The sequence below is a fragment of the Gekko japonicus genome, unplaced genomic scaffold (genome assembly GCF_001447785.1).
Source record: "Gekko japonicus isolate JY-2015 unplaced genomic scaffold, Gekko_japonicus_V1.1 scaffold2056, whole genome shotgun sequence".
Taxonomy (NCBI): domain Eukaryota; kingdom Metazoa; phylum Chordata; class Lepidosauria; order Squamata; family Gekkonidae; genus Gekko; species Gekko japonicus.
The window spans coordinates 110,142-135,691 of record NW_015177081.1 but is presented as its reverse complement, the minus strand read 5'-3'; the positions used below and the strand labels follow the sequence as shown (position 1 = coordinate 135,691).

The 25,550-nt window shown below is 48.4% G+C and overlaps 1 protein-coding gene across 1 annotated transcript in view; it reads left to right on the top strand.

Annotated features, from left to right (window-relative positions):
* Positions 1-11,330: 11,330 nt before the first annotated feature.
* COQ10B (coenzyme Q10B) overlaps positions 11,331-25,550 on the top strand; it is a 17,760-nt gene continuing 3,540 nt past the window's right edge. The window contains exons 1-3 of the mRNA XM_015428256.1: positions 11,331-11,344; positions 13,559-13,712; positions 23,193-23,294. Coding sequence (XP_015283742.1) covers positions 11,331-11,344; positions 13,559-13,712; positions 23,193-23,294 — 270 coding nt within the window. The remainder of the gene's footprint in view (positions 11,345-13,558; positions 13,713-23,192; positions 23,295-25,550) is intronic.

Here is a 25,550-nt window from a genome sequence, read left to right as displayed (position 1 = left end):
TTCGACCCTAAAGGTTCATTTTTTTCGTCTGATTTTTAAAGAAATTAAAACATTTTTGTGGGCCACTAAAAGTACTGTACTGTGGTTGGTGGTGGTGGGGGGGGAGAAACCCCGCCTGCCGGTTTCGTTTCTCTGGCGGGGGCACCACTGAACACTTTTCCTCCCTCACAGCTCTTTTAAACGGGGAGGGAGTAAATGACGTGCCTTGCGGCCAATCGGGCGTTCGCTCGCTCTTACGCAACTCCGGGCGGGGGCGGGGCTCTCCCCTCCCCTCCCCGCGGCTGGTCTTGTGACTGCGCGCGGCCCCGCGGCCAGGGCGCGCGAGGTGGAGTGTAAAAAAAAAAAAAAGAATCACGTGCCTCAGGAAGGCGGGAGGGGGAGGAGTGCCAGAGGGGTGTGGAAGGAGGGCGGGCTCCGGGCGGTGACGTCAGCGCCGAGCGGCGCGTCGATGGGCTGAGCCGGCCCGGCAGTGGCGAGGCTCCGCCCACCGCGCGGGTAAGCCCCTCCCCCAGCCCCCCCTCCCGCGGAGCCCCTCCGGCAGCGGAAGGGTTAAGGGGGGGCGGGCAGGCAGGGAGGCAAGCGCTCATGGGCTCTTCCCCGGCCCCGGGAGTTCAACAGGTGCAGTTTCTTCCCGTGTTGGGATGGGCAGGCAGTCCTGGTAGTTCAACTGGTGCAGTTTCTCCCCTAAGTGGGGAGGGCCAGGCAGACTCTGATGGCCTCTGTGCTTTTCCCTGGTCCCAGAAGTTCAACAGATCTAGTTTCTCCCCCTGTTCGGGAGGGGCAGGAAGACTCTGATGGGGTCTTCCCCAGTCCCAGAAGTTCAACAGGTGCAGTTTCTCCCCCTGGTGGGGAGGGGAAGGCAGACTCCGAGGGGCTCTTCTTGGTCTCAACATTTCAACAGGTGCAGTTTTTCCCCCTGGTGGGGAGGGGCAGGAAGACTTTGATGGCCTCTTCTCCAGCCCCAGAAGTTCAACAGGTGCAGTTTCTCCCCTAAGTGGGGAGGGGCAGGCAGACTCCAAGGGGCTCTTGGTCCCAGGAGTTAAATAGGTGCAGTTTCTCCCCCTGGTGGGGAGGGATGGGCTGTTCCCCATCCCAAGAGTTCAACAGGTGCAGTTTCTCCCCCTTTATTGCTCCTCTTCTGCATTGGGTGAAGCCTTGCCTGTTCAGCTTCTCTGTGGATATTAAAGGAAGGGCCTAGGGGAATCTTGTCCTATAGGGGCAGAACCCCGATTGGTTTTGTGACCATCCTCATCTTGGGGGGTGGGGATTGGCGGCGACACAGGAAGTCCCGAAGGGAAATTATCGTTTTTGTAGTCGAGCCAGAATTGGGTATTTCTCTACTCTCTACCAAGTGTGCGTTTGACAGATAAATGTCAATGGTAAAACATCCAAAGAGCTGAAAAAGCCTATGTCTGTGGGCACATCTTTAAATTATTTTTCAAGGGCCTTTATGTGTGTGTATTGTTAGTAATGGTGGAAGAAAACTGTAGAAACCGTTTGGTTTTTGTTACCGCCCTCTAGCAGGGTGACCCAGAGAGGATTTGTTAACCTCAGGCCCTGTTCACACGGCGAATTTGCTGCAGGAGAGCCACGGGTGGTGGGCGGATTATCCATGCACGATCACACCCCAACATCTGGGAAGTGGAGCACACCCGTGGCTTACCGCCGAAAACGCACGATAAAAAAGTAGTACCGCCAAAGTACTGGCAAATGGTTTGGCACGGGATGGCTCCGGATGCCCGTGGTGTGATCGCGTTGGCGAGCGGCTTTCCCTCCGGCCCCTCGTTTACACACCGGCTCCGAGGGAAGGACCCGTGGAGTGCTGCCGGCACGTCTGATCATATAATCGCAGATCAAACTGCGCCGGGGCAATTTGCCATGCCTCCCCCCCCAAAAAGCCGGCCCGTGTTACCGGGGCCTCAGTAGACTTTCCTGCCGCTCTTCTTTGCTATGCCAAGTACTTGTCTTTTTTAATCCTGTTCAAGAATCTCCGTGGCTGCAGTCTTGTTACCGGAACAAAACGGTGTGTGTGTGTGTGTGTACTGTTTTGCCGAGGTTTTGCCTTTTTGTGAATGTGTCCGTGGCAGTGAGCGTAGCCAAAGCTACAGAGAGGAATAATGTTACATCTGGTGAATCTCAACCGGAGCGCGGTTTCTTCTTTCCCCCCTTCCTCCTGACCCTTTCAGCAGTCAAGGGACAGCTCCCTCTGCTTAAAGCCCTGAGGACACGTGCCCTGTGTCATGTGCCATCTGAGTCCAATTCTCAAGGGGTATTCCAGGCAGCGTGCCTGGTCAGACCTTGGCCCCTGCCAGTTCTCAAGGTTTCAAACCTCTGATATGTTCTGGCAAGGGAAGGCATGAATGTAGAGGCTTTCTTACGCAGAGAGTGATTCAAATGTGGGATTTGCTGCCAGGGGATGTCGTGGGGGCCACCGGAATGAACAGCTTTCAAAGGGGATTCGATAGATTCATGGAGGAGACGTCTGTCAGTGGCTACTAGCTGTGGTGGCCGAGGGGAACCTCCACATCCAGAGGCACTAATCTTCTGAATCCCAGAGCCAGGGGCAACATCAGGGCCTCTCTGCCCTGTTGTTGGCCCTCCAGAGGAGCTGGTTGGCCCCTGTGTGAGACAGGATGCTGGACTAGATGGACCTTCACTGTTCTGATCTAGCAGGGCTCTTCTGATGTTCTTCTCAGGGGAAGGCCTTGGCCTCTGCCCTGTTGTTGGCCCTCCAGAGGAGCTGGTTGGCCCCTGTGTGAGACAGGATGCTGGACTAGATGGACCCTCACTGGTCTGATCCAGCAGGGCTCTTCTGATGTTCCTCTTAGGGGAAGGCCTCGGCGCCCTGCTTTTGGCCCTCCAGAGGAACTAGTTGGCCACTGTATGAGACAGGATGCTGGACTAGATGGACCCTCATTGTTCTGATCGAGCAGGGCTCTTCTGATGTTCCTCTTAGGGGAAGGCCTCGGCCTCTCTGCCCTGTTGTTGGCCCTCCAGAGGAACTGGTTGGCCACTGGGTGAGACAGGATGCTGGACTAGATGGACGACTGGTCTGATCCAACAGGGCTCTTCTGATGTTCCTCTTAGGGGAAGGCCTCGGCCTCTCTGCCCTGTTGTTGGCCCTCCAGAGGAACTGGTTGGGCCCCTGTGTGAGACAGGATGCTGGACTACATGGACCACCGGTCTGATCCAACAGAGCTCTTCTGATGTTCCTCTTAGGGGAAGGCCTCGGCCTCTCTGCCTGTTGTTGGCCCTCCAGAGGAACTGGTTGGCCACTGGGTGAGACAGGATGCTGAACTAGATGGACCCTCACTGGTCTGATCCAGCAGGGCTCTTCTTACATTTTTCCTTTAGGACTTTCTCTTCCTCTGCATCCTTGCCCATTCAGACCCCCAGTATATAGTTATGTACAGGCAGCATCTCACTCTGCAAAACAGAGATGACCAACCCCACCTCATGCTTTGGAAACAAATTTAGATCCGTATCCATGTAACATGACATCGAAAGAAATTACATTTGGAAACTGTATTGTGTCATCTACAAAGGAAATATTTAGCACCAATTTGGCTGATGTAGCTGGACTCAAACTTTGTTCTGTAATTGCCCTTGCAGCAAGCATCCACCCATACTCTTGTGCTTTACGAATGCATGTGTGAAAAGACAAGTAAGAATTTGGATGACCAATGGTATGCTTCATACGATGAGTGACAGCACGTGTTCAAATACTAGCTGAACAGTTGAGACCTCTTTGATACGACTTTGGGAGAGAGCAAGGGAGAGACTTTTAGTCTGTGCTTCCTGAAGGTTTTGGACAAAGTTTGAGTCCAGTGGTACCTTTAAGACCAATAAAGAAGCACACAAAAGTTTATACCCAGAATAGAACTTTGTGGTTAGTCTCAGTAACTCATCCCAAAGTTGTATCAAAGAGGTTTCAATTGTTCAGCTAGTATTTGAACATGCACTGTCATTTATCTTACAAAGCAATCCCATTGGTCATCTGAATCCTTTCCTGTCTTTTCACACATGCACTCGTAAAGCACAAGAGTATGGGTGGATGCTTGCTGCAACGGCAATTCCAGAGCAAGCTACAGAACAAAGTTTGAGTCCAGCTGTTTCTTCAGACCAGCACAGCTGCCCACCGGAATCTATTTTCATGGAAGGCACCACATTAAGCCCCACAGAATGGAGGAAGAAGTGTGCGTGCACACAAAAGCGGGATCTTTTACAGTTCCGCAGGGCCTGCAAGACGGAGCTCTTCCACCAGGCATTCAATTAGGAGCCGTCACCCCACTACCACCAACATCAGTGGCTATGGATTGGCCCAGGCCTGGAGAATGCGCCGCACTACTGCGCAATGCCAAAGACCACGGAATTAGAAACATTGTTTGTATGTTATGCAATATAATATACAATATGCCATTTGAACTACTGATAGGCAATCATCAGCACTAGCACTTGTTTATTGGATTGTGTTAAACGTTTTGGAATGTTTTAATCTTTGTATGGCTTTATGGTACTGGGTACCAATTCTGTAGGAGCTGCGGTGGCTCAAGTGGTTAAAACGCTGCACTGCAGGCTATGGAAGGTCGGTAGTTCAGCAGTCCGAGACCCGAGTGCGCCGCATGACGGAGTGAGCTCCTGTCTCTGGCCCCAGCTCCTGCCAACCTAGCCGTTCGAAAGCAAGACATTGCAAGTAGATAAATAGGGACCACTTTGGTGGGAAGGTAACAGCGTTCCATGCGCCTTGGCGTTTAGTCAAGATGGCCACATGACCACGGAAACGTCTTCGGACAGCGCTGGCTCTTCGGCTTGGAAACAGAGATGAGCACCGCAACCCTAGAGTTGGATTCGACTGGCTTTCGAGCAAGGGAACCTTTACCTTTTACCAATTCTGTAAGCCGCCCTGAGCCCACTTCTGGGGAGGGCGGGGTATAAATAGAATTTTTTTAAAAAATAAAAAATAAAATAAAAAGTATACCCAGAATTGAACTTTGTGGGTCTTCAAGGTGCCCACTGGCCTCGAAAAGGTTCCGCCGCTTCAGACCAACCGGGCTGCCCACCTGGATCTCCTTGAAGGCTCGTCTCAGCCTTTGTCATTTAAATGTGAAATGTTCTGGTCCTCTTTCCTCTCTTGTGCCCCCCCCCCCCCCCCCACCACGGCCCCAGGGTGGTACCCATCGCCAGCACAAGCCACGGGATGCTACTGAGGCAGCCTGGATGTGGCTGAACTTCCTGTGCACTCCCAAGGTGAGCAGTGTGTGTGTGTGTGGGGTCCTGTGATCCAAATTGTTAGGAAAACGTGGCCCTTGATTTGCTGTGTCCTGCTTGGCATGGCTGTGAGGCTGCAGTGAAGGGTCCTGTCATATGTGCAGTGTTCCAGCTGTGTTTGCGCCAGTACCTGTGGTTGTATATACCGTCTTCCATTCCCCGCACCCAGTTCTGGTCTCGAAGGTCCTTATATCTTGCTTCCCTCTGCCCAGACAGCTGTGAATGCAAGCTGGCAGGGGAAATGCATCTGTGGCGTTTTGCACCCAAATGACCGACTACTTTCATTTTCAGTATGCCTGCTTAACTTCGATTACGTTTTATTTTGACTACTGATCTTTTTCAGAGACTGCAAGTTTTTGTTTTGAATGTGCATTATAGCACTATCTGCAAGCGTAACTACCCTCTTCTCCAGATTTAGGTGGGTCACCGTGTTGGTGTGAAGCCGTAGAACAAAATGTGAGTCCAGTGGCACCTTTAAGAGCAACAAAGTTTAATTCGAATTAAACTTTGTTGGTCTTAAAGGTGCCACTGGACTCAAACCCTCTCCTCTTATTGTTAATCTTTCATGTTTGCCTTTGATATCAGTGACTGCTAAGGCTTAAATACTGCAGTCTACAGTAGAATTAGTTGTTGTAGATTTTCCGGGTTGTCTGGCCGTGGCCTTGGCATTGTAGGACCTGACGTTTCACCAGTAGCTGTGACTGGCATCCTCAGAGGTATAACACAGAAAGATGGAGTACTCTCTGTGTCAAGGTCTCCATCTTTCTGTGTTATAACTCTGAGGATTTCAGTCACAGCTACTGGCAAAACGTCAGGTCCTACAATGCCAAGACCATGGCCATACAGCCTGGAAAAGCTACAACTAATGAACTCCGGCCGTGAAAGCCTTCGACAACATACAGTAGAATGCTTTTAAGAGATTTTAAATGATGTAAAAGAAGTAGAGCTGCGGTGGCTCAAGTGGTTAAGACGCTGATCTGCAGGCTGTGGAAGGTCGGTAGTTCTGCAGTTTGAGACCCGGGTTGCCGCATGACGGAGTGAGCTTCCAGTGTTCCCTCTAAGCTGAGTTGGTGTGAGCTGGCTCACAGTTTTTTAGCCTCCAGCTCACAGATTTTTGCTCTAGCTCAGGAAGGATGGCCTCAAAGCAAACTAATTTATGCAGCAACCAAATTGCTCGCTCACAACTTTAATGCCCGTAGCTCACAAAGTAGGATTTTCGCTCAGAAGATTCCACAGCTTAGAGGGAAAATTGGCACTGAGCTCCCGTCTCTAGTTCCAGCTCCTGCCAGCCTAGCAGTTCGAAAGCAAGAAATTGCAAGTAGATAAATAGGTACCACTTCAGTGGGAAGGTAACAGCGTTCCGTGCACCTTGGTGTTTAGTCATGCCGGCCACATGACCACGGAAACGTCTTCAGACGGCGCTGGCTCTTCGGCTTTGAAACGGAGATGAGCACCGCAACCCTAGAGTCGGACTCGACTTGGCTTTCGAGCAAGGGAACCTTTACCTTTAAAAGAAGTAGAAGAGGAAGATATTGGATTTATATCCCACCCTTCACTACCCAAAGGTGTCTCAGAGCGGCTTACAAACTCCTTTCCCTTCCTCTCCCCACAACAGACACCCTGTGAGGTCGGTGGGGCTGAGAGAGTTCTTGACAGAAACTGCTCTTTTTTCAAGAACAGCTCTTGTCAGAACTACGGCTTGCCCAAGGTCATCCAGCCAGGTGCAAGTGGAGGAGTGGGGAATCAGACCCGGTTCTCCCAGATTAGAGTCCGCGCACTTAACCACGACACCAGACTGGCTCTCACAAGTAGCTCGCACAAATGTTCCCTGTGACTCCGAAACATTTTACATGTGAATCCAAAAGATATTACACGCAACTGAGTATCATTGGAAATAGGTCAGATTTACTTCACATTTTTGGGGGGTATTAGAAAAGAGCAAGGGTCCAGTAGACCCTTAAAGACTAACAGAATTTGTGGCAGGGGAGGAGCTTTCGGGTGTCACTGCTCCGTTTTCAGATATCCGAATCAGTGAGCCGCGACTCCCGAAAGCTCCTCCCCTGCCAAATATGTTTTTAGAGTTTAAGGTGCTCCTGGACTCTTTTCTACTGCTACAGACAGACTAAAACGGCTACCCATCTTGACGTATTTGGGGGGGTATTTAAGTATGTTGGTGAGAATAAGGCCCTCGGGTCAGCGTTTTCCTGGATATTTCGGTCCCAGTCCTCTGTTGCCTGACAGACAAGCGGTGTGAAACCGAATAACGCTTGTCTCTTCAGCGGTCAAACTGACCGGCAGGAGAAACCGCTCTCCATGGTTGCCGTCTGTGTCCCTTAGTGTCATCTTTGGATCGCAGCCAGCGTGTTTTCTCTCGGACTACTCGCAGGTGTTCCGTCAAACTGAAACGGAGACAAACATGACGTCATACAGCCGTCATCTGACAAGAGGTTTTCCAAAACGGTCACTTGAGATACCCTGGACGTTGGGACGCTTCACTTTGTGCTGGCCGGAGTTCTTGTTAACGTAGCTGTTCTCTGACTGCACCCTGCTACGTGATTTAAATGGCCCCTCCTTGTCTAACCGGGGAGTTGTCATTGTGTACCGTAACGAGGCTTACAACTCTCCTGTAGCTTTTTCCATCTAGTACCTATCGAGCTTTCCGGTCAAAAAATGTGTATTTGACAGCTTGCCGGCAACATAGCTGTGACGCTGCTGAATTAATTTATAATGTGCAAATCTAAGCCATGTGCAATTCAAAAACTGTGTAATTATGGCTTGTTTATGGTAGGGATGCATGTGAGAATGAGGGACATTAAAAGTCAAATGCAGTGGCCTGACCACCAATGCTCCCTCTAAGCTATGGAGTCTGGTGTGCAAAAATTCTACTTTGTGAGCTACTGGCATTAAAGTTGTGAGTGAATGATTTGGCTGCTGCATAAATTAGTTTGCTCTGGAGCTATGCTTCCTGAGCGAAGACAAAAATATGTGAGCTGGAGGCTAAAAAACTGTGAGCTAACTCAGCTTAGAGGGAACACTGCGTGACCCACCTAACTTTAATTCTGGAGTGGGGCGATTTGCCTGTTTGAAAATTCGCTGTCAAGAATCACCGTTGCCGGTGGAAACTCTGCCTTTGAAACTGGTGCACAGAAGAACTAGCTACAGTCGAAGAACTTCTTGTTTTGTGTGGTTATAGATACTTGCCGCACGACAGAGCGAGCTCCCATCTCTGGTTCCAGCTCCTGCCAACCTAGCAGTTCGAAAGCAAGAAATTGCAAGTAGATAAATAGGTACCACTTCAGTTGGAAGGTCACAGCGTTCCGTGCGCCTTGGTGTTTAGTCATGCCGGCCACATGACCACGGAAACGTCTTCGGACAGCACTGGCTCTTCGGCTTTGAAACGGAGATGAGCACCGCAACCCTAGAGTCGGATTCGACTGGCTTTTGAGCAAGGGAACCTTTACCTTTAGATACTTGCTGCCCTAGTCAGACAAAACTTTGTACCTTTTTGATCTGTTAGAACGTGCGCAGAAAATTTAAGGCAGAAACAAAACAGGTTTGCTCTTCAGAACGGCTCTTGGAGAGTATAGAAAAGGCTAGCCACCGGGGAAGGTGTGTCCTCCAGTACACCCTGCAAAACTGTGTCTGCTGATTGGCGAAGGTCAATTCCATTTTTAACTCCTCATCCTTATGACTGCTTGATTCTAACGTTACAGTTCTGATTGATCTGCAAGGTATTAATGAGAGTCTCGTAGCCGAAGTAACAAGTTTGTGGCTTTGCCTTCTGTGGGGGACCTGCTGTGAAGACCGTTGCAACTCTGGTTCCGTAGAAGATTCCCAGTTTTAAAGCTAATTTCCTCTCCACAACTTTGGAAGCCTGACTCCTGCCATTTCTTTGCCTTCTGCCCAGTGTTGGAGTTTTCGGTAACCCTACAAGTTGCCGCTGGCAACTAAGAGAAATGCCAAAAAAACTGATCTGACTTTGCCAAGTGAGAGATTAGAAAAGAAAAAAAAAGAGAGAAAAGAGAGAATCGGCTCCCTTGCAAGCCGGCAATGCAAGCTTCCCTACGTGGTTTGTGCCTTAAGTTAACTGTTATGGAATTTGTGCAGAGTTAGATAAAGCAGCTCATTTGCCTACAAGCTCAGCAGGATATGCCTGGATTAAAAAATCTGTGACCAAATAAACGGTTTCCCATTTCCCTTTTTCCCCAGTGTTTTGTTCCGAGTCCAACAGTGAGAATTAAAAAAAAAAAAAAGCAAAGGGAAAAAAGCATGTAATTAACACTTTCATATTGCCAATTAGATGACATTAAGATCTAGTGTGTTTTGTTCCGAGTCCAACAGTGAGAAGAATACTACAGGACCAGGGGGATGGGAGGGTGGAGTTTGGCAGGAATAGTAGTTTACTGTCGTCAGCTGTTAGAATGGCCCACTCTGGGCTGGGCATTTACTGGAGATTTGGGTTGGCGCTTGGGGAGGGCAGGGCTTGGGGAAGCGGAGAACCTCAGCACGGTATTGGAGTCTCCCAAAGCAACCGTTTCCTCCAGGGGAACTGATCTCTGTTGTTCGGAGATCAGTTGTAATTCCAGGAGATCTCCAGGCCCCGCCTGGATGTTGGCAATCCTTGCCATTGTGTATGACAAGTAATCACTATCTTAGCATTCAAGGCTGGTTGACGTCTTCTCTGAAGGCAAGCAGTGGGAGACAGCCATCTCCATTGTGCCCTGCTTGCAAACTTCCGGAGATACCTGGTTAGCCCTGGGGTGTCAAACATGCGGCCCGGGGGCTGGATCAGGTTCCCAGAGGGCTTCTATCAGGCCCAGAGTGGAACTGGCCATCTCCTGCTTCCAGTTCTGCTGCTGCTGCTGCTGCTGCTGCTGCATCATAGCTCGCTTCGCCAGACTCTCTTAATCACTCGGCCATTTTATGTTTTAACCTGGGTCCTAGACTCAGAACTCTGAGCATGAGATTTCTGTGGCGAATGTCAATCAATCAAAAGTAGGTTTGCAGCTTACAGACACACACCTGAACAGCGTACTCAAGATTGCAACAGCACGGACATTTTGATGCAATAATTCAGAGCAAGAGGTGTCAGTTATCAGGCACTGTTAAATAAAATATTGCAAGAGTGCTGACGTTTTAAGCATGTTTTTATTTTAAGTTAAAAAAAACCCCTTTGTGTTTGCGTCCTTTATAAAGTTTATATCTCTGCTACCTGGCATTACATGTTATGACACACATGGCCCGGCCCAACAAGGTCTCATTTATGTCAGAGCCGGCCCTCATCACAAATGAGTTCGACACTCCTGAGTTAGCCTTCGTTGGGAAGGGAATGTGGATTAGATTCGCCCTTTGCATGATCCAGGGAGGTCGTTCCCATGTGCTCCCTTTCTGAGACCTTGCGAGAACATTTCTGTGGGGGAGGGGCAGGACGTCAGATCGGAGGGTCTCCAGACAGAACCACGTGGAGGCCTCCCATTGTGCAGGTGACGTGCCTCTCCTAACGACTGCTGATGTCAATTATGGAGCTGGTTCTCCCTGCTGTGTGTCCCCGTGGCTTTGGTTCAAAAACCTAGATGCCCAAGTCTAATTCTTGGAGGTAGTGAAGCGAGCACACTAGTACAAGTTCAGGTCTGTGTAGAGATGTGAAGGCCCGGAAAAAACCCGGAAAAATTCAGAAAAAAACCCCTTTCCCCCCATTTTTTTCCCTGAAGCCGTTTAAATGTCCATAGTCATATTTTATGTTCCTAAAATAACAGAATGACTTTCAATCTGGAAAATAAAAAAGAAGTGCTAATGTAGCTTTTTTTTTGCAATTTTCCCGAAAATTTCTGGTTTTTTTCCGGAAAAAAACCGGGTTCTTTTCTGAGCTTCAAAATCTCTAGGTCTGTGGGCATACGTAAATATCTGTGGCGGGGGTGGGTGGGGGCGGGGACAGGCCTAAAAGAGGCTGTTCATGCCTTCTGCTATTTTTTTATGGCAGATTCAATAAGAGAGCCTACTTGTATACTTCCAACCAATGCATATTATCACAAGTGGCTAGTGATGTGAAATTTACTATGGGAATGTCGGCTAACAGGTGATGAAATACTTATCTATTACTTTCCTAACTCATTAGGATAATGATTTTATGCTTAATAGAGGATCTTTCTGTAAAATTGTTAGGTTGTATAAAGCACATTGACATAGTTTCAGAATATTGTATTCTGAGGTACTTTTAACAATTTGAAGCTTTTCTGACATTAATTTCTGTATTGACAAATTAAAACAATAAAGTATTTAATTATTAAAAAAAAGAAATAATCTTATATTTATACAGCTGTATATGTCTGCTGTGGTTTTAACCTACCTTTTATACTGTACTAATTTGTATCCATTCTTTCTGTGCCAATAAAGGCCACTTAACTTAAAAGAGGCTGTTTCTGTAGCAGAGCGGAGCATCCCTTTCCCCTAGCCGGCTACGCTGATAGGGACAGGGAAACATTGTGTGTTGAGGACCGTCACCCTAGGTAACCATAGTTGCAGCAGGAGTTTTTACGGCCCAGAAAGAAAGCCCCCGGGGGCATTAGACGCGTGACCAGTCTCCATGCAAGACCAGGACAAGACAGAGTTAGTGTGAAGCCAGCTCACAGTTTTTTAGTCTCCAGCTCACACATTCTTGTCTCTGCTCAGGAAGGAAGGCTCCAGAGCAAACTAATTTATGCAGTAGCCAAATCGCTGGCTCACAGCTTTAATGCCAGTAGCTCACCAAGTAGAATTTCCGCTCACAAGAGTCCACAGCTTAGAGGGAGCCTTGGACAGGACCAGTGTTTCCTCTAAGCTGAGTCAGTGTGAGCCCGCTCAGAGTTTTTTAGCCTCTGGCTCACACATTCTTGTCTCAGCTCAGGAAGGAGGGCTCCAGAGCAAACTATGCAGTAGCCAAATCACCTGCTCACAGCTTTAATGCCTGCAGCTCACGAAGTAGAATTTCTGCTCTCAATACTCCACAGCTTAGAGGGAGCCTTGGACAACCCTTCAACAGTAAAAGGAATGTGAGCTGGAAGGCCCATCTGACTAGTGCTGTGGAAAAAGCTAGATCCACCATTAATGCAGTTAACTCAGTTCTTCTCGACCCGGGGGGGCAGTCACATCCCAGGTGCTATTCAGGGATTCAGTCCTAAGGTAGCATCCCAATTATCACATGGAATTGGGGTCTTGAGACGAATCTTGGACGAATCATTTGATCAGCCTCTATTACAGTTTATCCGAAGATTTGCTGTGTACCAAATTTATTTTTATTTATTTGATTTATGCCCCGCTTTCCCCTCCGAAGCAGGCTCAGGGCGGCTTACAAGAATAACGTAACAATTCTAACAAAGATAAAACCATCTAAAAACAGTTTAAAACATAATGTGCTAGCTAATTGTAACTCATACGTTAGGGATGGCGGCAATGGTTACTTTATTCTTCGGTTCTCGATCTTTGCCGTATCTATACGACTGGCGCAGGCTGTAATGGTGGAGTCGGGCGTCTCTTTAATAGTGATGTAGATAATGGTGATGGTGGCGGCGATGGTAGCAGCTCCCTAATCGAAGGCCTGGTGGAAGAGCTCCGTCTTGCAGGCCCTGCAGAACTGTAACAGGTCCCGCAGGGCCCTGATCTCTTCTGGGAGCTCTTTCCACCAGGACGGAGCCGCCACTGGCCCAGAAATCATTGGAAGCTCGTGTGTGAAAGTTGGCATTTGAATTAAAGCACAACATCTCCAATGTAAGGAAGGGGATTTTGAATCTCATTGAGAAAGACTCTTATATGGGGCCACGGGAAGGTGATCGTTAAGGTGGTTCGGATCTGATGACAACGATAGGGACGTTGTACTAAAAAGAACATTCTGGAATTCTCGTTTGCCGATACACCCTCGCTGTGCTAGGCTTCGACTTGATATTCAGCCAGTCTCGCTGGGGGGATTTTTGCTTATTTGTTAAGCAACAGGGCTGAAAGTATTGGCCACGGTTGCTGCCCGGGCAGGAAACGCTGTCCTGAAAGTCCAGTGATACATGAGCGTAATGTCGTGCCTGGCCTCTGGCTGACGGGGAGCCAAGTCTTAAGGCGGAAGGCCTTTGTACTTGGCCGTTGCCAGATTCTTTCTCATGACTGAGATATTTTTAGTTTCAGCAAAGGCATTAAAAGTTAACCTTATCCTGGACAGCTTGCAAGCGCCATAAGCCCCCGGATTTTACTGTCTCACTCAGTTTTTGATACCATTTGCAGTGTTAACCATGAAGCGGTTCTAATAAAACTGTTTTGATAATTGTAGGCATTTGACTTCCTGGGAAATGGTGTTGAGCAAAGTCCCTCTGCAGCAAGTGCCCAGAACACCCGGTGTGTTTTCAAGAAGAACTTTCTTCAACTTTACCGGACCGCTAGTGAACAAAAGAAAAGAATATTCAGAAAGGAGGATTATAGGGTTTGTATCAATCTAGAAAATGGATTGGCGGATGTGTGAAAGTGACTGCCGGTGCCGTCCTAAATAAAACTACGCCCTCCTAAGCCGTTGGACTTTAGGGGATTTAAAAGGGTGTGACTCTGATTAAGACGGCACTCTTTGGCTAGTGTGGCTGAACGGTAACAGAAATTACAGAATGTATCATCCGTGTGTCTTAGTTTTTATTGGTGTTACCCAAGTGTTTGAAATTAACTGAATGATGTCACATGTAGGGGTGTGCACACAGAAAAAAATCAGTATTTTTTTGGTTCGGGTATACCAAACCTGAAAAGTATTGGTATATACCGATATTACTAAATGCCAATATTGGTATGATATTGGGATTTGGGAAATAATTGGTATGCCAAATTTAGTCGACTCCATACCTTTCCTTCCTGAGAGCCAGTTTGGTGAAGTGGTTAAGTATGCAGACTCTAATCTGAGAGAACTGGGTTTGATTCCCCACTCCTCCTCTTGCAGCTGCTGGATGACCTTGGGCAAGCCGTAGTTCTGTCAGAGCTGTTCTTGAAAGAACAGTTTCTGTCAAGAGCTCTCTCAGCCCCACCTGCCTCACAGGGTGTTTGTTGTGGGGAGGGGAAGGGAAAGGAGTGTGTAAGCCGCTCTGAGACTCCGAGTGAAGGGCGGGGTATAAATCCAATCTCCTCCTCCTCTTCCCTCCCTGAGTCTCACCGCAGCAGTGGCATGCCTCAGCAACTGAAGGGAACTCATTTTTTAAAAGGTTTTGATTGAAAATTTAGCATCAGATACAAAGACAAACCAGTGACAATAAACTGTCGTGTGCCAAATACAGATTATCACATTAGAAAGTTCCAATGAAAAGAATATGTACTCCACAATACAATAGGTCTCAATACCACAAAAAATTAAGCCACAAATAATTATGCCTATCAGGAAAAAGAGTCGGACTTGACTGGGTTTCGAGCAAGGGAACCTTTACCTTTACCTTTTTAAAAACATCTATAACACAATTCTGATCAAAACGGCTTTTGTTTTGAGAAATGAAATTTAAAACAGGGTACCAGAAATTATAATAATCAAGAGAGGCAGAGTAAGGGTCTTTATTCGAGGTCTGTCTCTTTACACAGCCTCTTTAAATACCTTCCCTTCCTTTGCTGAGGCATGCCGCCAGTGTGGCATGACTCGGAGAGAGAAGGGAACGATTTAATTTAAATGCCTTTCCTTCGCTCTGTGATGTGTTCCCCCGCCGTGGCGCAACTTGAAGACGGAAGGTACGGCACGCGTGAGGCTTGGCTTTGCAAAAGCCATTTAAAGGGAACTTTCCTTTTAAATGGCTTTTGCCAAGTTATGTGGAAGGAACCCGGAAGTGGTGTGAGTTACCCAGAAGGGTAGAAAATCTGATTCGGCTGAATAAATACCTGAAAAATACAGATAAGGTATTTTTCGGGTATTTATTCGGCTTGGTATATACCGAGTGCACACCCCTAGACACATGTCTGAGAATAAGCTGTCTTGCAGAGTGAAATGAGTTTAGCTTCTGGGTGCGAAACGACAGATTAGATGGCAAATTTGGGGTTCTGTACCTCTTTCCTTTTGAATTCTAAATTGGGGGTGGGGGCAGCTGCAGATGCGTATGGGCGACATGAGGGGGGACTTCCCTTATGAGGCTCTCAGTTCTCAATTTAGAGAGAGCCACCTTATTTTGTACAAACCACAACTGTAAGGGTGGATTAGAACCTTTCGATTTATTGATCGCTCATCCTGCAGAGCTGCTGGCTCTGAGCGATTTACAGTTACACAAGTTTTCACACGGGACTAACAATGATTCATAGGGTAAGGGAGGACAACATATAATTCTTTAAATCGCACACTTTTGCAGCCGACGGGGATTTTGTTCAGCTGTAAGCTTCAGGCGTGTTCCGGACGGCATTCACTTTTGGCTTGGCTGGATGACGTCAGTTCTTCCAGGACTGCTTTGAGTCGTAGTGCCGCACTGCCACCGCCTGGTCGGATTGGCCCATCACAGGCTTCTTAATGCCGAAGAGGTCTTTTTTCCAGGCTTACGAGCTTATGAGCTGGACCTTCCGTTCGCCGGCTAACACCTCCCCCACGGGGGTTTAGTGTGCCCATCCTCTCTAAGGAGTGGTACCCATTTTATCTACTCGCTGAAGCTTTCAAACCGCTGGGTGGACGGCAAGATGGGGACAAGGCTGGTAGCTCACACCAGAGCGGCCTAGAACTGACAGTAGCTCTGTTCAGTTCAGATGTTAACCAGAGGATAAATCCTCTGCACCACCGCTCCCCTCATATACCAAGTGCACACCCCTAGACACACGTCTGAGAATAACCTGTCTTGCAGAGTGAAATGAGTTTAGCTTCTGGGTGCGAAACGGCAGATTAGATGGCAAACTTGGGGTTCTGTACCTCTTTCCTTTTGAATTCTAAATTGGGGGTGGGGGCAGCTGCAGATGCGTATGGGCGACATGAGGGGGGACTTCCCTTATGAGGCTCTCAGTTCTCAATTTAGAGAGAGCCACCTTATTTTGTACAAACCACAACTGTAAGGGTGGATTAGATGCACAAAGGTACCCAGACAGCATTGTGTCCCACCACACGCATGCAAAGGAGCCAGGAAAAATGTGGAGGGAAGCAATTACTGAGGGCAGCTAATGCCTTCTTCAGATTATGGTATTTAAAAGCTTTTAATGCCGTCTTTCCACCCAGTTCAGGGTCTCGAAGGCGGCAAGCACTGCAGACACAAATAAATATATTTAAAACAATTCAATAAAACCTATGAACACATGAAAACAAATGAAGGAGGGTTAATATGTTAGTGAGGAAATGCCAAGCAGAACAAACAAACAAAAAAGAAAAAGAAGAGATTGGATTTATTCCCCGCCCTTCACTACCCAAAGAGCGGCTTACAAACTCCTTTCCTTTCCCTTCCCCTCCCCACAACAGGGAGGCAGGCAGGGCTGAGAGAGCTCTGACAGAAACTGCTCTTTTTCAAGAACAGCTCTTGTCAGAACTACGGCTTGCCCAAGGTCATCCAGCCAGGTGCGAGTGGAGGGGTGGGGAATCAAACCCGGTTCTCCCAGATTAGAGTCCGCACACTTAGCCACTACACCAAACTGGCTCTTTACCTGCTGGTGGAGGACAACAAAAGGGAGACCGACAGATCTCCCTGGGGAATTAATTACACCTTTTTGGTGCTACCACAGAGACAGCCTTTTCTTGGGTTGCGTTCCCTCTAAGCTGAGTCAGTGTGAGCCAGCTCAGAGTTTTCTAGCCTCCGGCTCACACATTTTTGTCTTGGCTCAGGAAGGGAGGGCTCCAGAGCAAACTAATCTATGCAATAGCCAAATCGCTCCCTCAGTTTTCATGCCAGTAGCTCACAAAGTAGAATTTTTGTTCACAAGACTCCACAGCTTGGAGGGAGCATTGGTTGCAACTCAGCCTCAGACGACAGGGATATGGATGCAAGGCTTCCAAAGATGACCAGAGCAGAGGGCTTTGAACGTCAACACCGGCACCTTGAATTGGGCCTGGAAGCCCAGTTAAGCCAAAATATTTGGATTTATTGTTCATCTAATCAGCTATTTGCTACGCAGAGTCTATGGGTTGGATCCAGTCAGATTTTTTCACTCAGTCTAATGCGCGGACTCTAATCTGGGCGTACCAGGTTTCTGAGACTCAAAGTGAAGGGTGGGGTATAAATCCAATCTCCTTCTTACTCTCACCCTGTTCTACTTGGCTTTTGCACACGCAGGTCTCATGATCACCCCCATAATGTGGTGGCCTAAGGGGAGCCCCCCCCCTTTTCCACAGGGAGAAAAGCGAGTGAATCCAACCGTTGATCACACTGGGCTTCACAGTAGTCCCCTAGAGGAGGTTACCAGCATTTGTGTTTTGTGGGCAGAGAGACCAGTTTCCTGAAGGGTGCCCGATGAGATCATGGCTGGGCGGGGAGTCGAAGCCGGGTCTGTCCAAGTTCAGCGACGCATCCGTCTGTCCACACTGGTCAAAGTGGCTCATAAGAACCTAAGAGAAGCCAATGCTGCATCAGGCCAATGGCCCATCCAGTCCAGCACTCTGGGTCACACAGTGCAATAGTTGCAATTAAATATTAGAACAAGAGGCAGGATTGTGCAATGTCTGGGAGGGTTCACAATGTCAGGGAAGAGCGAGAGCACTAACTGAAACACTGGTATGTTGTACAGGTAGGCATCTGTAGCTGAGCTACAACAGGGGAGTGTATCTCAGAGACTGTTTCTTTACCCAGAGCCATACTTTACAGTTTTATTATTTATTATTTTCGATTTATAACCCGCGTTTCCTACACAGGCAGACTCAAGGTGGCACACAGCAGGTTAAAATACAATAAAACACAAGTACATGAGTGCAATACTATAAAATTCACGTAACAACAATATACATACAAAGTGCAATTAAGTGCAGATGGCGATTGTTCTATGGTGGTCCAATATAGCTAAATCAGTATCCATAGTTGTTCTTAGTGCCAATAGCATAGAGGCCGTAGCAGTTCAGTTTTTGATAGCTCATTCCGCAGTGGAATACAGCTCACAGTGGAATACATCTTACCAGGGGTCATTTCCTGCAGGACCACCACCAGAGAGGACATCAGGCTTCAGTGTGTAGCGTTCAGGGTTTTCAGTGTGGAATCTTGTGCGTCCTGTTGACCGTTTAAACGTTGTTTCGTTCTGCACGTGAGCTAGAAAGAAACATTTCTTCAGGAATCACGTCACCGATATGCCAAATGCTGCTCCCAGTGTAAAGCACGCATCTGGAGATTCTTAAAAGTTTAGTTTAAAATAATTTGTCTAGTTCCTTTGGAACAGTGCATGAGAATATGTAGCAGCTCCTTCTCAAATTCACGACATGCTCCAGAACGTGAACCTTTGCTTTCCTTGCCTGTTTTCCTTCCCTGGAGAGGGGATTTCTAGGAGGAAAGGACCGTTAAGGGCTGGGCGCGAGGCAGAATGTAGTGGTTCCGGAGATGCCGCACTTGCAAGCCAGAGCTTGTGTGGAACACCTGGGCCGAAAACCATGTGACTTGCGCTTGCCTAACGCTTTCTGGATTGTGCCCTATCTGTCCTGCCAACGGCAATCCTCCATTAATAAATTTATTTTCCGGTTCAGGGAGGGCCTTGTGCAGTCCTGTAGCTAGGGATATTTTTAGGAGGGGTACCCAAAGGTGTCTCAGAGCGGCTCACAAACTCCTTTCCCTTCCCCTCCCCACAACAGACACCCTGTGAGGCGGGTGGGGCTGAGAGAGCTCTGACAGAAATGGCTCTTTTTCAAGAACAGCTCTTGTCAGAACTTTGGCTCGCCCAAGAACAGTTCTGTATGGCGTAGCTTAGGCAACTGTTAGGTGACTCTACTTTCACACCAGCTCAGCTCTTGTTATTGTGTGGCGGGCATAGGCTGAAGGCGATGACGGTAGGGCTCGCGGCACAGGCTGAAAGCAAAGATGGCGAGGCCCAGGGCACAGGGACACTCCTCGGTGTATGGTGCGGCTCCTTAGCCAAACGCCTGGTGGAAGAGCTCCGTCTTGCAGGCCCTGCGGAACTGTAAAAGGTCCCGCAGGGCCCTGATCTCTTCCGGGAGCTTGTTCCACCAGGTTCCACCAGATAGCTTGCCAACTGCAAGAACTGGCAGGGTGGCCATTCACATGTTGATAGAGCGAGCCAGAGAGGCAACAGAGCTGTCCCTGGGACTGGGAAACAGCAGGAAGGCAAGGATCTTCCAGATCACGTTTCATGAGGTAAAGACGGGAAGGGGTCCTCTGGGCTGCAGACCAGAATCTTCGGGAGATCAAAGTGCACAGCTGGCTCGGATGAGAAAGAATATTTGCGGGTTTTCCAGGGAAGGAAGTCTTGGAAGCCTGCCGGGTTAACTGAAGCCCCCGTCACACACTCTGAGCCTGCCCCGCCCTCCCGAGGGGGCCGCGGGGAGGACTGAGTGGAGGACGAGAATGGGGATGATGAGGGGGAAAGGTGCTTCGGGTCCCCACTTAGGGAAAAAAGTGGGATATCAATAAAAAAAATTAAAAATATTTCTCATAAATGGAGGGCAACGTTAGCTTTTTAAAAATAGGTCCACGGTAGTTCTTTCCAAAGCCCGGCTATATTAATGAGCACTAAGGGTCAAAGCCTTTTATTTTTCAATATAAGACAAAACAAACAAGCAAACACACACACACAAAGAGCGGGGGGGGGACACATACAAATACACACAAAAAACAAATTTGGGGGTTACAAGTATCTTATTATATCTATTACATTACCTACTACCTTGTATCGCTATGAAATAATCAGTTTTTATCACCATATATTTGTCTCTAGATGTTCTGCATTATATTTAAGATTAAATCCTAAAATGTCTCCGAATGAGATTATAAGTCTAAATTTTTCATTTATGGTATTCTTCAAACCATTTATAAAATCTTGACCATGTGCTCTGGAATCTCCATTCTTCTCAGCTCGGACATTTTTGCCTCGGCTCGGGAAGGAGGGCTCCAGAGCAAACTAATTGACGCAGCAGGCAAACCGCTCACTCACAACTTTAATGCCAGCAGCTCACAAAGCAGAATTTTTGCTCACAAGACTCCACGGCTTAGAGGGAGCATTGCTTGCAAGCAGTGTTCCCTCTAAGCTGCGTTAGTGTGAGCAAGCTCACAGTTTCTTAGCCCCCGGCTCACACATTTTTGTCTTCGCTCCGGGAGGATGGCTCCAGAGAAAACTAATTAACGCAGCAGCGAAATCGCTCGCTCACAGCTTTAATGCCACCAGCTCACAAAGTAGAATTTTTGCTCTCAGGACTCCACAGCTTAGAGGGAGGCTGGCAACCCTTTGAGATCTTCCTTGTTTTATTTTCCTGCCCTCTGCGTGCCGCTTCCTTTGTTTCCTCGGAGCCATTGTTTCAAGGGCAGAAGCAAATCCCTCGTTAAACCTGTGCAGAAGCAGCGCCAGCAGGAAGCCCATTCTTCAGGCTGCACGTTTGCGTCATGGAAAAGGGAACTATCCTGAGGCGCTGTCAGAAACTGGTTTGGCTTTATTTAAAAAAAGCCCCAGCTCACGCACTTTTGGGCTCTTAAGCCCCCCTCCCTCCCTCCCCCCCTCCTGGCAGCTCCTTCCGGGGAGAACAGCCTCCCTCCGCTCATATTCCGTTTCTGAAAAGAGCTCAAAAGGAAAGGCCGGGCTCTCAAAACCCAGCCTCCTATCGCACCTCTTTGAATATTGCTGTGCCGTGAATGGGTGCAAGGGTGGTTCCGGGCCTGCCCCCTCCCTCCGTCGTGTCCGGGGCTCTGTCACCCACCTCAGCGTTGAGGAAAGATGAAAATACCCTCCAAAGAAGAACTGCTAAGCAAAACTCTTGAAAGTGCGGGGATGGATAAACTGACTCTTGTTTTGAGAGGACAAGGAGAAAAGAGATTCCAGAGTACATGGTCGAGATTTTAATAAATGGCTTGAAGAATACTACAAATGAACAATTTAGACTTATGATTTTATCTGGAGAGCCTTTAGATTAAATTTTAAATACAATGCAGGACAGCTACAGAAAAATATATGGTGATAAAAACTGATTATTTCATAGCGATACAAGGTAGTAGGTAATGTAATAGATATAATAAGATACTTGTAACCCCCAAATTTGTTTTTTGTGTGTATTTGTATGTGTCCCCCCCCCGCTCTTTGTGTGTGTGTGTTTGCTTGTTTGTTTTGTCTTATATTGAAAAATAAAAGGCTTTGACCCTTAGTGCTCATTAATATAGCCGGGCTTCGGAAAGAACTACCGTGGACCTATTTTTAAAAAGCTAACGTTGCCCTCCATTTATGAGAAATATTTTTAATTTTTTTTATTGATATCCCACTTTTTTCCCTAAGTGGGGACCCGAAGCACCTTTCCCCCTTATCATCCCCATCTCCTCCCACTCAGTCCTCCCCGCGGCCCCCTCGGGAGGGCGGGGCAGGCTCAGAGTGTGTGACGGGGGCTTCAGTTAACCCGGCAGGCTTCCAAGACTTCCTTCCCTGGAAAACCCGCAAATATTCTTTCTCATCCGAGCCAGCTGTGCACTTTGATCTCCTGAAAATTCTGGTCTGCAGCCCAGAGGACCCCTTCCCGTCTTTACCTCATGAAACGTGATCTGGAAGATCCTTGCCTTCCTGCTGTTTCCCAGTCCCAGGGACAGCTCTGTTGCCTCTCTGGCTCGCTGTATCAACATGTGAACGGCCACCCTGCCAGTTCTTGCAGTTGGCAAGCTATCTGGTGGAATCTGGTGGAACAAGCTCCCGGAAGAGATCAGGGCCCTGCGGGACCTTTTACAGTTCCGCAGGGCCTGCAAGATGGAGCTCTTCCACCAGGCGTTTGGCTAAGGAGCCGCACCATACACCGAGGAGTGTCCCAGTGCCCTGTGCCTCGCCATCTTTGCTTCCAGCCTGTGCCGCGAGCCCTACCGTCATCGCCTTCAGCCTATGCCCGCCACACAATAACAAGAGCTGAGCTGGTGTGAAAGTAGAGTCACCTAACAGTTGCCTAAGCGACGCCATACAGAATGGTTGCACTTATTCCTTGATGTCTTCCAGCGTTGACGTGTTTATGTTTTAAATGACTGTTATTTTAAGTTATTTCATATGCTTATGATGTTTTAATTGTATTTCTTACTGTACTTGTGAATGTCGTAAGCCGGCCTGAGCCCGCTTGGGTGGGGAGGGCGGGATATAAATCAAATAATAATAGAAGACTTGTTTTGGAACCCTTGGCCTACCTGTGAAGGCGGGTGTCCGTTTACCCACTGACTGTTCCTGGCATGCAGAGCCGTAAACTTTTACACAGATACCTAGGGTAAGGTGTCCTTTCACCGCACACGCGTCCTTTGATCAGTACAGAAGTATGACACATCCTTTTGAGATGTTTAAGAGGTGAGGCCTGGCCCCTGGGTATCCCTTGGCTGCATAAAGGGCAGTTTCCCCGCCTCCTCCCCCTTCCGCTACAGGCTCTTGTGAACCCCAGAGCTGAGCCCCTGTGGGTCGGTGGAGCCCCCAGGAACATCAAGGGGAGGGGGATGCAGTGAGAGGGGAGGGAACTGGCAAAAATTGCTCTCCTCTCTGTTTGTAAGGTAAATGGAAAGGGAGGTTAAAATCCAGGTCTTAAGCTGGAGGGGGCTTTTTGAACCAAATGTGGGAGTGTTCATAGACTTTGGTGTGGCGGTTAAGTGCGCGGACTCTAATCTGGGAGAACCGGGTTTGATTCCCCACTCCTCCACTTGCACCTGGCTGGATGACCTTGGGCAGGCCATAGTTCTGATACGAGCCGTCCCTAAAGAGAAGTTTCTGTCAGAGCTCTCTCAGCCCCGCCTACCTCACAGGGTGTCTGTTGTGAGGAGGGGAAGTGTAAGCCGCTCTGAGACTCCTTTGGGCACTAAAGGACGGGATATAAATCCAGTCTCCTCTTAACTTTCTCCCAGGCATCTTGTACAGATGGGAAGCTGTTTAATAATTTGGAAACGATGTGGCGCTTCAGCCCAGGAATACCTGGCTACCCAAGAACGTGCACCTTGGATTTTTCGGTGAGTATGAGCATCTCTCTCAAGGCTGTACATTGAAACATACCTTTAAAGCCTTTATTATGAGGTGCCCTTATTGCTTGTAGAAGCTGCATTAGAAGCAACCCTGCACGTGTTTTCCTGGGCACAGACCTTATCCCATGCAGAGTTTTTTCTGCTGCGGGAGCTAATGTTGCCTGTCTTAGTGGGTGCAGCCATGCATTTCGAATGGGTCTCTCCTCAAGCTGTTAAAGATTTCTGATTTGCAAAGGGGGTGAGAACTGGAAAACTTTATGCTAAGCAAGCCCAGTATGGGTTATTAATTAACTGGTAATTAAAACTTTTGGCGCTGCGGTGGCTCAAGTGGTTAAGACGCTGAACTGCAGGCTGTGGAAGGTGGGTAGTTCAGCAGTTCGAGACCCGAGTGCGCCGCATGACGGAGTGAGCTCCCGTCTCTAGTTCCAGCTCCTGCCAACCTAGCAGTTCGAAAGTAAGAAATTGCAAGTAGATAAATAGGGACCACTTCAGTGGGAAGGTAACAGCATTCCGTGCGCCTTGGTGTTTAGTCATGCCGGCCACATGACCACGGAAACGTCTTCGGACAGCGCTGGCTCTTCGGCTTGGAAGCGGAGATGAGCACCGCAACCCTAGAGTCGGATTCGACTGGCTTTCGAGCAAGGGAACCTTTACCTTTACCTAATTAAAACTTTTACAATCTGTTTTCCAGTCTTCCTGGCAAAATTTGGCCCCGCAGTGGCCTTCAGGTGTTGCTGTGAAGACTTAGGCACCCCCCCTCCCGAGGGTTTTTTGTTGTTGTTGTTGAATGTAGTAACTCTGCATGCGAGAAGGAATTCCCTCACGGGCACACCTGGCCATTGACCCCACCCTCTCATGGGTTAGAGGTTGCGCCTATTTGGCCCTTGGCTTTTGCCTTCTCTTTTGAATCTTATATGGGATCTCTCTTCTTCTCTCTCTTACCTGGACTTGGAGCTGTAGCAAGTTAACCTTTCTGAAGTTAATCTGTTCACAATAACTTAAATGGCCCTGCATGAATATGTCATGTAAGACGTGCTTCTGTTTTTGTAAGTAAAATTTCTTTCTCTTGCTACCATTGGAATCAGGTCATCTTTGTGATTTGTCTGTAAATGCATTTTCCCCTTCGCCGGAAAATGTGGAGGATCGAAGATACTGCGAAAAAGCTTCCGTGCTTCCAAGGAAAATTATTATTATTATTTTTTACATTTAACCCAAAATCTTTTTACCTTTCCCCCCTGAACAGGCAGCCCCCATGCCGTATCACAGTCTGCTTTTTGCAAATCCCTTCACTATCAGGAGCGGCCTTTGTGTGTTTGTGGAATTAAGGGGGGGGGTGCTTGAGAAACACAACCCCCCCGGGGGGACACCCACACGCTTCCTGGGCCCCTGACCCTATTGCTGCCCATTCCGAGGGGAAGGGAGAGGAGAATCATTCGTTAATAAACACTGACAAGGTCCAGTGCTTAGTTTGTTTATATCTCTGAGCAAAGGACATTAAGTGAGCATTGGATGCGGTGGATGTCAATGTCCGAAGTTCCATGGACCTCAGTTGTGATCGTTCTTCATGGATTCAGTAGGATTCCCACGGAAACCACCGCTTTGCCCCTCAACCTCACTGCTGAATGTAGTAGGGGGGGGGGAAGGGAAAGGGGCCTTCATAGATAGTCCTCTGCACTCTTCCTCGGAAGGAGTGGATGGACTGGAGGAGGAGGAGATTGGATTTATACCCCGCCCTTCACTCGGAGTCTCAGAGCGGCTTACAAACTCCTTTCCCTCCCCCTCCCCACAACAGACACCCTGTGAGGGAGGTGGGGCTGAGAGAGCTCTTCCCGGAACTGCCCTCGAGAGGACAGCTCTGACAGAACTACGGCTTACCCAAGGTCATCCAGCAGGTGCAAGTGGAGGAGTGGGGAATCAAACCCCGTTCTCCCAGATCAGAGTCCGCGCACTTAACCACGACACCAGACTGGCGAAGAGGACTGCCAGTCGCTTGTTTTGCCAGGGGCCACAAGGCCTTTCCCCAAACCTATAAAATGCCAGCTCCAAAAGCATATCCCCAAGCATTCCTTAGTATCTAGAGAGCCTTCCTGTCTGGGCTTGTCTGTGGGTTGGGTGCTCCCAACTGTGAATGGAACGAGTGTAGAGGAGGGCGTCCAAGAGGGTGAGAACGTTGGAGCACCTTCCCTCGGAGGAAAGGCAGAAGAGTCTGCTGGGATTTTTCTGTTGAGAAAAGAGACCACGGGG